At 41.8% G+C, this 12,404-nt stretch overlaps 1 protein-coding gene across 2 annotated transcripts in view; it reads right to left on the bottom strand.

Annotated features, from left to right (window-relative positions):
* The window catches only part of ATF6 (activating transcription factor 6), a 69,312-nt gene that overhangs the window by 40,624 nt on the left and 16,284 nt on the right, over positions 1-12,404 (bottom strand). For both annotated transcript variants that reach the window (XM_015869466.2, XM_015869467.2), the window contains exons 10-13: positions 6,255-6,398; positions 4,624-4,743; positions 2,980-3,082; positions 2,556-2,620 (exon numbers count right to left, since the gene is read on the bottom strand). In XM_015869466.2, the coding sequence (XP_015724952.1) occupies positions 2,556-2,620; positions 2,980-3,082; positions 4,624-4,743; positions 6,255-6,398 (432 nt within the window). The remainder of the gene's footprint in view (positions 1-2,555; positions 2,621-2,979; positions 3,083-4,623; positions 4,744-6,254; positions 6,399-12,404) is intronic.

Below are 12,404 nucleotides of genomic sequence, written 5' to 3'. Positions count from 1 at the left end.
CGCCCACACTGAAGAAGATCCAGCTAGATCTGGAAAACAGCCTTTTATAACTTGAAATCCAGCCACGGGATGGAACAACAAAGTAGATGGAAACCAATGGGCCTTCAGCAAGGTAAACGAGTTCCATCTCTATCGCTAGTTCAGAACTGCAGGCATTACCAGATTACTGGCATTATACCATGCTGACCTTTGTGCATTTAAGGGTACCCACCACAGATTGCTTCATGAAAGGACAGGAGAAATGCAGGACTTGAAACAGGCTCAAAGCTACTTGTTTCTTAGTTTAAGGTTAACTGCTGATCACAGCCTGAACCTCTGATTAACCACCTGAGGCAAGCAAGGAGTCAGCTGCAGGAGCACAGGTGAAGGTAATTCAGCTGTGCTCCTGGAAGGGTTGGAGCTTGACTAGATCCCATTTAAGGGCTGACCACCACTAAGGCAGCATCTCTTTCTGGAGATTGCTCCTTTGTAGAGTTTTTGTGGTGAGCTTCAACATTGGTGAGCATCCATCTTGACTGAAAGCCTCAGCACTGGCGAGTCTTTTTTTAGATACCCTCTGGCTATTTACTCTGTAATTCCAACTCTACACTTGTATTATTCCAACTATACACTTAGTAACAAAATATCACAGGAAATACAGTGTATTAAACTGAATCTCCAAACAGTGATGCTGAATGTGGCTATTTATTTCAGGATAAATGAATCTTTCTCGCTTTTGAAGTTAGAAGGATGCTTTGTTCTGCATTACAGAACACAAGTGTGTCGCAAGAGTGCTTGTTTTAAGGTGTGAAGCTGTAGACACTGTGCTTTAAGCATCAAGAACCACAGTTTTTATAGGTCACCAGCAGGGGTGATCTACAAGGCAATGGTCACTCTTTTTCTAATCACAGAAGAAGTACTGAATAAAAGTCTTGAGAGTAGAATATAAATAAAGGCATTTTGTTCATTAATAAGAGCTTCAGAGATGTTTATATGTACTTAAGTTACATATCAGGAAACATGTAAAGGAGATTGAGACTCTTCTGACAGAGATGCACAGTGAAGGGGTAAGAGTCAATAGCCACAAATTACTACAGGAAATATTCCAAGTGGCTACAGAGGAAAAATATTTCACAATGATGTGGTTTAGCACTGGGACAAGTGCCTAGACAGCTGGTGGCATCTCTGCTTCAGGAGATATTCAAAGCTCAGCTGGACACTGCTCTGAACCACTTGACTTGACTTTGAAGTTAAATTTACTTGGAGTAGGAGGTTGGACTGGATCTCTCCAGAGATCCCTTAATAACTTAAATTATTCTGCTACTCTGTGATTTCACAGAGCATGTAGTAACTGATGTCTTTGGGAGAAACTGGAAGTCTTTTCTATGCTCTCAGCTGTTCCAGGACAGTCACAGCATGTAACTGCTGTGACTCACTCAATGGTCTCCTTCATTTAAACATCAGTCCTCCAGGAAGAAAAAAAAGACAACACAAAAAGTACCTCACTTAATTCTGAGCACAGTACAATATTCCATGCAGAGCTGCATGATGTCAGACTGTTTTTAATTATACTGATACATTTCTTTCAAGAGTAATGCAGGTATATATATTAAAATACCCTATGCTATAATGACAAGCTTGTTGGTTCAGTTTTCAGTTAAAATGGATGTCCTTCATCTGCCCATAAAACTATAAAAGCAGGTTTTTTGTTTGTTTGTTGACTTAATTAGTCAAGACAAATCAGAATTTGGCAGCATGGTTTCCACAACACCTTCCTACAGCTCGCTGCTTTTCTCCAGGATGATTTTGCTTTCAAAGCTGCAATGAAAATGGCAAGGGCTGCAGCTGCCTCACTGTCAGTGGCAATACCTCAGGTATTTCTCTCCATAAAGTCTACTTTATACTCCATTTTCCTTACTCTTCCTTGCCACTTCAAAGCAGAGATCCTTTTAAACACTGTCACAGAGAATACACGAGAGAGAATTTTTGTTTTCCTTAAGCTTTTCTCCCCATTTTTCCCCATCCTCCAGCAAAAGGACAGGACATATGCAGGTAAAGGTGAAGAAGAGTCAAGAAACTTCAAATTAGTATGTTTGAATTATCAGCAAGGAAAACTAGGAGATGAAGTGAAACATATATATAAGATGTAATGATACTTCATCCAAATAATGTATTTGCTGCTAACTATAGTACTCTTACTCTTAAAGACAGTAAAACTGTTCTTATTGGACTGCTGACACTTAGAAACTTTCTTATGAAATACTTCTGTCCCCTGCTTTTTATCTTCCCTTGCAGATTCAAATCTGTCTAGAAAGAGACCCTGTAGAGTGAAGTAAAGACTTTATTAAGATTTATTGGTAGAAAGACCTAGGGAGAGCAAAGCTCTGATACCATATTCCTTTATGCGTAGTTTGAATTGCAAGAAGCAGCTAACCGCTGAGGTACAGAAATTAGGCCAATAAATGCATCTCACTGAAAAAAACTGACAATGCAGTGAAAACAGGCACTTATCAGCTGCTAGTGAAAAACAAAGTTATTAAGTAGAAAGCAATAACAAACAAGTTGTTTTGCCTTACCTGAGGCTTGTGTCTGTGTAAGGCATGGTCATTAGTTGGGAATGTACCTTCTCACTAACAGAGCTCTGAAAAAAGGGGGAAAAGAAGATGACACCAATGGAAAACAGTAAACATTTTCTTGGTTTGGCACTATGTAAAACATGATGCACAGCTGTAGTAGAGGGAATGTCTAAGGAGGTAGAGTGACCTTGAACAACACATGGATATTTTTTTCCACTGGTGAGAATAAATGAAATGGCAAGCAGCAACCAAGCTTGAGACAAAGCAAAAGGCAAGTGTTTTAACAAGGCCAGTCTAATCAGAAACAAATAATAGGGGTTGATACTATACACAGTAGGTACATGGTGTGAAGAATCTACAGGTTTTGTAGAGATGCGTGTACTCATTCTGTTGTGATACTGACTCATGAGTGACTTATGCCTACCTGCATAACCCGTGCTTTCTGATGCTGGTTATTGGACTTCCTTCTAGACCTTGTTCTTTCCACTTCATGTCTATGAACCCATCCTCGAAGTTCATGATTCAGCCTAGAAACAAAGCAAGCAAAAAAGAAAAAAAGCAGCAGCATGAACAGATGTTTTAAACAACAGTGGCAGAACTTCTTAATTATAGAGAATGCTTAAAAGACACAGAAGTTTAGTATTCTTCTGCCTTACTATCTCTTAACATCAGAATGACTGCAATACTGTTTATAAGGGAAAATTCCCTCAAATTATAAGGGAATTCATAATAGAATACAGTGGTTCAGATGGAGTGAACCCTATGAAGACTATGGAGTCCAACTGCCTAAGTATCCATAAAACATTGGAATTATGGATGTTTTAACACAGCAGATGCAGTATTTTCTTCTGCCTGATGAACAGTAATTCTTGTTGCCAGCAGGAGCAGGGAGGTGATTATTCCCCTGTACTCAGCACTGGTGAGGCCGTACCTTGAGTACTGTGTCCAGTTTTGGGCCCCTCACTGCAAAAAAGACATCGAGGCCCTGGAACGTGTTCAGAGGAGGACAACAAAACTGGTGAGGGGTCTGGAGAACAGGCCTTATGAGGAGAAGCTGAAGGAGTTGGGAATGTTCAGCCTGGAGAAGAGGAGGCTCAGGGGAGACCTCATTGCTCTCTTTAACTTCCTCAAGGGAGGTTGTAGTGAGGTGGAGTCAGTCTATTCTCTTGTATCATTAGTGATAGGACCAGAGGGAATGGTTCCATGCTACAGTAGAGGAGATTCAAGCTGGACATTAGGAAGTATTACTTCTCAGAAAGGGTGGTGAGGCACTGGAATGGACTAACCAGGGAGGTGGTGGAGTCACTGACCCTGGGGGTGTTCAAGGAAAGACTGGATGTTGTTTTGAGGGACATGGTTTAGTGGGAGCAATTGGTAATAGGTGAACAGTTGGACTGGATGATCTTTTAGGTCTTTTCCAACCTTGGTGATTCTATGATTCTATGAAATTACTGGAAAGACTACAGAAATTTAAAATCAAAAGACTCTCAGATCTAGATTAAAGATTGGTTAAGAAAGCTAAAATATCACTAACAAATTTAAGGAAGTAAGGACAAAGCACAATGGAATTAAATTTAGAGAAATTACATTTTCTCTTCAGAAAAAAAAAATGGAGCTAAGTATCTCCTACCAATAAATAAAGCAGATCTGCAATGACAAGTTAAGTTTGCTTGTATCAGAAGCTGAAGGGTAGGAGACCATCTTTTACATATATATGATAGATGTGCTTAGTAGTTGGCCGTGATTTCCATATTGTGAATGCTTCCACATACGAAATTTTTCTGAAGTCATTAAAAACCTCCAGGCAACCAGCAAACTGTTTTTCAGTTATTGCTAAGTGACCATTGAGAATATTGAGTGAAAATCATTGCTAAAAGCATCAGAAGATTAAAAAGATTAGAGTGGATCTCCTGTCTCCATAGTAGTAGACACTGGACAGTGCAGACACCTGCAGAGGCATTGCTCACAGACTGGATGAATAATGTGAATGAAGAACAGCATCGCCCAAAGCCACTTGTCCACTCACCTAAATGGTAGCTTAAATGCTCCAAAAAAGTCATGTGCTCACCTTTGTGACTCTGTCCGGTTGATCAGGGGCTGACAGGGTGGTGGTGGAGGTGTAATATACAACAGTGGTTCTTCTGATACTATCATCAATGCTTTGTTGTCAGACACAGAATTATCGTATCTGGGGAAAAGAAAGATACCAAGATACCCTTAGAAGTTTTCCATGGAACTTTGAGCAAACCCAGAGAAAAGAAAATGACCACTGGTAAACCAAAGGTAAAACAAAGGCTATGGCTGCTCCTATAAAACCTTTAAAATTGATGAATACAGTGGTCTTAGTCAGCTCCCCAGAAGAGTCTGGTAGCTCTCAACACGGGACAGAGATGAGCATTAGCAGTTCCAAAATCTCTTCCCTTACAGGCCAGATACTGAAAAGGATTGCAGCCCATAAAATATTCATCATAAGATGCAAACTGTGAGATCTCAGCAGAGGCAACTTTCTCTTTCATTCCAGAGCTATGAAGGATTTGCCATTGGAATACACGAATATTATTAGCCATTTAAACCATGCAGATAGAAAGAATAGAAACTATATGACATTGTAGCAGCCAGAAACTATATTAAAGCCAAGCAGAGAGGACTGTTTTCCCAAACATCTACAACAGCCTCCAGCAGCTGGCTTAGCTTTCAGAAAATGTGAAAAAGAACATGCATTTCAATGCAAAAATTCTTAGAACTTTCAGTAACGAAACAAAGAATAATATTCCTTTCCCCTCGTTATCTGGTTTACTTGAGTGATTTAACTGTTTATCACCAAATACCCATAACGTCCTGCCTTGAGAGGGTATAGGTATAACAGCCTTAGTCGTCATGAATTTTGACAGACACTTAGCTCCTACAGGCTAAAAAAATCAGTTGTAAGACCTTATGAAAGACTTATTCACATCCTGCTCCCCTACCTTTTTCTCCTCATCTGCTTCTCCTGCTTACCGTATCTAAAAGTGATAAAGGAGAACATGCAGCAAAGAGCTCACTGCTTGCCAAAAATCAGGGTGAAAGAAGGGGAGGAGGTACACACGCACCAGCGCAGCCTCCTAGAAGAATTACTTACAACCACATCACGTAAGTTATGGTCTGAAACGTGCCACACAGGACACAAAGCCCTCACCATGGCTACAGCGTTAAAGTGTTTGTGATTTACTGTCGTCTTTCTGCATGGTAGTACTAAACCTTTCTGCACATCTGTGCCTGGCTTTGTTCAACCAGCCAAAATACTCTACTGAAAGGGACAATCTGATAGGGTAGATCCTATAAGTGGAAAACATGAGCTGGATTAGCCAGACTTCAGTCTGGAGACAATTATACTTTCATTTATGCATTGAGTGCTAGAGATTGAGGAACTTTAAAGCAACTATATAATTAAATAATGGTAAGCATAAGGTTGGACTCAGATTTTTTTTAAGAAGTACAGTACTAGTTAAGTTCAGAGAACTCTCAGCCATTAACTTCTCCGATTTTTACTCAAGTAACTACGAAATTAAGCACCACAGCTTGAACAGAAAGAAAAGATACTAAGACGTATCTTAACCACACAAGCCAAAATAAAAAACATGGCAAAAAAATCAAACAGAAGAGCTGAAAAAGCATCATTGATCTCTGCCACCTAAAGCACACGAAAAGTCTTCATCTCACCTGTTAATCTTCTCAGAAATTATGTCAATGGGTATTTTGTGAGCAGGGCTGGGCTCCTTGCTAGCTGAGAACTCCAGGAGATTTCTGGTCCGGTGGTTGGAACTCACGGTGGAATCAACTCCATTGGGATCTTTTTCAAATATACTGGAAAACACAACAGACATATCCCTTACATACAAAGGATCTGCAAGTCTATCACTCTGAGCACTAGTAGAGAAAACAATTCTGTTCCCTTATTCAGTTTTACTTCCTTGAAGGATTTTGATCATAGAATGGCTTGGGTTGGAAGGGACCTCAAGGATCATCAAGCTCCAACCCCCCTGGTACAGGCTCTGGTTCTCTTTTCTTAAACTTTACTTAAAGAAATTGAAATGAATCTGTAACCTAGATCTGCAGGCATAAGAAAATTACCTATATACAAATGAAAGTATTCCACACTTCCACTTTCATCAGCCTCAAAGTCAATTTACATAGTTTATACAAGTACAATATGTAAAGAAAATACAGCTCCCAAATCCTGTGCAGCTGCTGGCTTGGAATATTATGCCAGATGTTCAACAAAGCTGTAGTACACGAAGCTCAATTCTACGTGGATTTACAGACAACTGCAGGGTTGACAATGCAGTGGCAGTGATGCATGGTCCCATGTACCCTGCCTATCTAGTCTACTTTGCACTGATTGCAGCATCTTCTCCTGGAGCCTGCTCAGGCAGCCATGCAGCATAAGAGTGCCTGCGCTGCTCAAGAGGCAAAGCAGGACAGAACTTTAAATGTGAGTTGGAAAAACAAGACAACTGTTACACGAGACTGATGATATCCTAGTTCAGAAGGGCTATTTATGAGTGAGAAATCCTGTAAGCACAAAAGCACTACTTCAGTTTGTCCTTCCCAGAGGCTAGCTTTACTCTTCTGCAAACACGGCTGCTTCCTGAAACACACATCAAAATGAAGCCCTAACCCTCTTGGCCGACAACAGCAGAGCACTGCCAGCAGCAACACAGCCAAAATGCATGAGGGACCCCAGTATGCCGATTAGGACCTTGCCAGGCATGTTGATCACTACTTACAGAGTACATTTTGATTCATGCCCCATCCCTCCTGTGTAGCGGAGCATAAACCCTACAGGGGAAGGTCTTATTTTCCTATTTGTTACATGGCATCACACTGCAACAGGCAATGAATGCAAATGGTAATAACAAAGAAAAACAAAAACTAGCAAGGACAGGAGGTTAAATAGTCCCCAGCCAAGCAGGAGGTTTGCAGACCTTGCTCCTAGCACTCCCTCTATTTTGCCAGCGTGCATGTGGTCCTGTAAACAGCAACCCAAGTCTCCTCATGAGTATTTGTGTCACATTTGGCAAAGCTGTAGAAGCCAGGGCAATCCAGATACATGCTGATGTTGCTTGGACTGCCTCAGGTTTCTAGGCAGCAGCACAGAACCTAAGCAGCAGAAACCTTTAAGCTGTTTTCACGGAAGGGACAGTGAGCAGGAGAGTATTTACAGACAGCTTCCTTACTGTACATGCACACTAGCATCCAGAAGTCTCATTGCTTCTAATGCATAGAATGGAAAGCTGGATGGCTTGTTCATAGCCTTGTGCATTCGCCAATGTCAGGCTACCCAATTTCACAGAACCAATCCCCATGACCTACTCAATTTTATGAGACTGTGTTCCTTCACTTTCAATGAAGCGCTGGTTCAGCTGGCAGCACCTAGAGACAGGATCAGATCTCAAAATTAAGGCTGACACCTAAAGGGATGCCACACATTCCTGCTGGAAATCTTTTATCTGTGAAGTGGTTTGGGGCCCCTACTCTAATTTTGAGCCCTGACAGATACAGGTTTACAGAATTTTTGTAATGAAACCAAAAACATCCATCACAGAAGCTCTGAACATTTCAACAGTCTCCCACAACCTGTTTCCCTACAGCTCCAAGTGAATGAGATGACCGCTGTTGGTGAACTTGCTGGGTATGGCATTTCACTCTGTCCTGCTTCTCTTCCTTCCTGTTCAAAATGACACTTCAAACCAGAGAAACTTGCCATGTCATTCCCCAGTTCAAACTTGTTAACAACCAAATCAGAAGACTTATACCAAATCTGCATTTTGTTCCATAATGGTTCTTCCTCCTTCCTTGCAAGACAGTTCAGCAGTGCTAATTTTTATTGTTACAGGTTTCAGCTAATGGAGGTAACAAGTCTAAGGTGAAACATCACACATAACATGCATTCCGGATGCTCAACAGAACTAGAGAAATCCAAACCAAGTCCACCAAGGAAAAAGATACGCACCTCTCTGCAATTATAGGTAATCTTCACTTTTTTCCTCATTTAGCTATTTTATCTCAACAGCCACTCAAAGCCACACACCCCCCTAACTTTGTTGTCAGCTTTAATCTAGGGAAAGACACTGTAAGCTTTGCTTCAAAATTTCACCTTTGTAAGTGTGGGATGTTTCAACATGAAAGATGGTTTCTTCAGCAGCAAGAAATAAAGGAGAAGAACAGAAAATCTCTTATCGTCCTTACGGGCAAAAAGCACGGCCCCAATTCTCAGAACATACACACACAACTTGAGGGTAAAATACTATTATTTATAGTATTATTATTATTATTATTTTCTTCTTTTGAAGCAAAGCTTTAAGCTACACAGCAAAGCTTTAAGCTACACTTGCCTCCCTTATCCCATTCATTATTTGTAGGATGATGATGACCAAAAGCACCTTTACCAAATCTCAAATAAAAAACACCCTCCCTCGCTCCTTTAGACTGTGCTAATGACCCAATACTAAAAGAAACATCATTTTTTGTAAGAACCTCTCATTGCAACATGAAATACTGCCTGTCTTCCATTTTTGACTTATCTAGGGAGTTCTGTTAGATTTTCCCATTAGAATAGAAGATTCTGTTGTTCTAGTATGTAGTGTCTCCTTCCTTCCTTCCTCCCACAAAGGTTCACTTGCAGAGCATGCCTGTAAACAGGGCTCCATCTTCAGGTAACAGATAGGAGTGGTCATGCAGGTAACAGTCTACATCCTCCTCTGACTTTTCATTCCCAAAGACTTGCCAAGTAGGTACGTGAGTGTATGACATCAGAAACAATCTTCCTTTGATTAGGGTGAGAAAAGCAACATTAATGACCAAAGAGCACTTCAGCAGCTAGGATGAAGGATGGATATCTCTTGTAGTGGCACACCTGGAAATACCTGCCCACCTTCAGCACACTGAGCTTTGCACATGCTACAGAGAACAGCAGCAAAACAAGCTGGAAAACAAAGGGCCTGCAGACCATATCCCCACCACGGGTGAAGATGAAGTCAGTGTTGAGCACCTATGAATATGCCATAGAGTAGAGAAACAACAAAAAAAGGGAAGGTAGACAATACCCCCTTTGGAACAGGAAAAAAAAACTTATTAAAAAATAGCATTTTCAGCTAAAAATGTTTCAGTATCACACAGGAGAAGCAAGGAAATTCTTTTTCATTCTGTTGGCCCTCAGGATGAAAACCTGGAAACAAAAGAGCGTGCCAACATATCTGCTGTGAGAAAGTTCTGCTGCTTGGAGGAAATGAGTTGCTGTCCCAGCTTAGAAGTCAAGAAAGCTTAAGGCTGAGAGGTGGCTTTATTGGAGATGACCAGCTGGAGGCTGGAAACAGGACCTTTTTCTGCTTGGCCATGCTGAGTGCTTATCAAATCTTTGCAGCTTGCATATGGACATTCCAGATACGTTGGGCATTAAAGGGTTTTCACACAGCTACAAACACTCTGTCCAAGCTGGCTGAGCTGTCGTTTTATTTAAAATGCAAAATCAGATCCAAAGGAAAAAAAAAATAATAAGAATGACCCACTAAATACAACTCATGCAGATGTGTGTTCAGAAGTGTAGATAAATTTGATCATAGGAGGGAAAGAAAAGCAACCCTCCTGTCACGGTTTCTCCAAGAAGCCAATAGCACCTGATATTTTAGCTGTATTTTTACTTCTTTGGTTTGAATGTCAGTTTGATAAATGTAAAAGCAAGCCTTGCCAAGAGCCTGAACTAAATTTCAGTTCTAATTCTGGCTGAACAACCCTTATGCACTTCAAGTTTTCAATACTGACATTTCAGTTCTACAGCAATTTCTAGACAAAAGCCAACAGTGATATCATAACAAAGAGTTTTCTGGGGACAGAACTGTCTCTGAATATGAGCTGGGATTTTTCCCAACAGGGTAAAGTTGATAATGCTAGGAGACACCAACTGAAGACGACATCTTCTCCCTAACTGGTTCCAGACGAGGCTGTGACAACACCAAATGCTATCTGGAGAGTTTTCCCACTTCTCATTGTAAGCAAGGGAACCACTTATCTGCTTGGGTGCTCTGACAAAACAGCAAGGCACTACACTCTGCTCCAGAGCTCCCCTCTGCAAGTGCTAGGTTGGCAAGGGGAGGCCGGCTCTCTCTTCAGCAGCGAAGGATGAGGAAAGCCATTGGAACTGGAGGTGCAGTGTCTGGGTGCTTTTGGGTTTTGCTTTCTTTAAAAAGCAATTCAACATTAATCAAGGGTGAAACCTTTGCAAACTTCACTCCCCAGCCCCAGCAGATGAACTGCTGGAAAAAAGAGGAAAGCATCAGTGAGTGTCTGACATCGTGTGCAGGCTTTGTGACTGCACCAGCAGGACAAGGTAAACAGGGAGCACTGCCAGCCCAAGGCACTGCTCTGCCAGGATGAACATGTGGCTGTGATCAGCAGGAGGAGGAGGAAGGAATCACTTCCTGCAGTTGTAGTCTGTAAGAAAATCCAGAGCATTCAGTTTTATTCAAGCTACCAACACATTCAGAACGACTCTGAGAGGTCTGGGACAAAACCTTACATCCAAATTTCCCAGCTTGTCCTTTTCCTCTTTATTTTTCTCACTCCTGAAGGAGAAATTCCAACACGAGCAAAGGTGTACCACAGGAGTGTTTGAGTTTTGGGCCATCTCCAACTCAAATGAACATTCAGCTCAGCACTGAAACTTGCACTTCCATTGTCACAAATATCAAAGATGATTTTTCTCCTTTAGGGTCTTAAAGCCATAAATGTCTTCCTGGATTTCTGCTTTGTCTCCTAAAACACTTGAGGAGCTCCACATTCTTTTAGAAGCATTCTTCATTGTGTGCAAAGAAGCCCAGGACTGGATGAACTGGGAGTGAGAAACTCAATCTGCTGTACAGACCATGACTTGTGGTTTTCTGTTCTTGGCCATCTCTTAGATGCTTCAGTGATCAGCACAAGTCCAGAGACCACTGCCCAGCCTGAAGCTGACAGAAATCACAGGGCATGGGTACAAGACTTAATGCTCCTTGCCCACCTCTACTTGCTGACCAGGCACCACCAGCACAGTGGGAAGACAGCACTGACCAGACAAGACACCTGGCTGAAATGACCCTCCACTAATCTAAAAGTGATCTTTTCAAGTAATCTGCTCAACTTAGTGCTGAGATGGAGTCAGGAATGAGCACACACCATTGGGAAGACCTGTTAGGACAACAGAAGCAAACATTCTCTTGCAGTTACTAGCCATTGCTTTTCATTTATGGCAGGTGACAGACACGTGGCTTTAGTCTGCTCTGAGTGGACATTTGGGGTGTTACAAAGCATACCATAACATGGAGCTTGAGTGCTATGGCAGCATGGGAGTATGAAGCAGACCACAGCAAGACCTCAGCCCAGGACTGGCTTCTATGGGAGGAATGTGCACAGCCAAACCTGAAACATGCAGCTCCACCATTACACGTGGTGTAGTGGTAACAAGACTAACTCCTTTGCCCACACAGCTCGTGGTTTAAGGGAACTACCAAAATGCTTTCTGACTTTCCACTATCCCATCACTGAGGTATGCAGCAGCTCCCCAGGCTCCTGCTCGCTGTAAGACGGCTCTGTTTCTTTAATCAGGGAGCCCAGTGCTAAGGCTCAAACAATAGCAACTGTTCACAAAACCACCACTAAATGCATGAAACCTCTGAGTAATCCTGCTCTCCCACGCATTAACTTCAGATAGCTCAGCTAAAGTAAAGGCTCTGCCACGCAGACACTGACACAAGTATGTTTGATGGATGGTACTTCCAGCAGCCCCCAAACTGTGCACTCTGAAAGCTCGGAGGCTATACCACTACCAACCAAAAC

This window comes from Coturnix japonica, chromosome 8, assembly GCF_001577835.2.
Source record: "Coturnix japonica isolate 7356 chromosome 8, Coturnix japonica 2.1, whole genome shotgun sequence".
NCBI lineage: Eukaryota > Metazoa > Chordata > Aves > Galliformes > Phasianidae > Coturnix > Coturnix japonica.
Note: the sequence above shows the minus strand (reverse complement) of the source record. Positions and strands in the feature narration are given on the sequence as shown.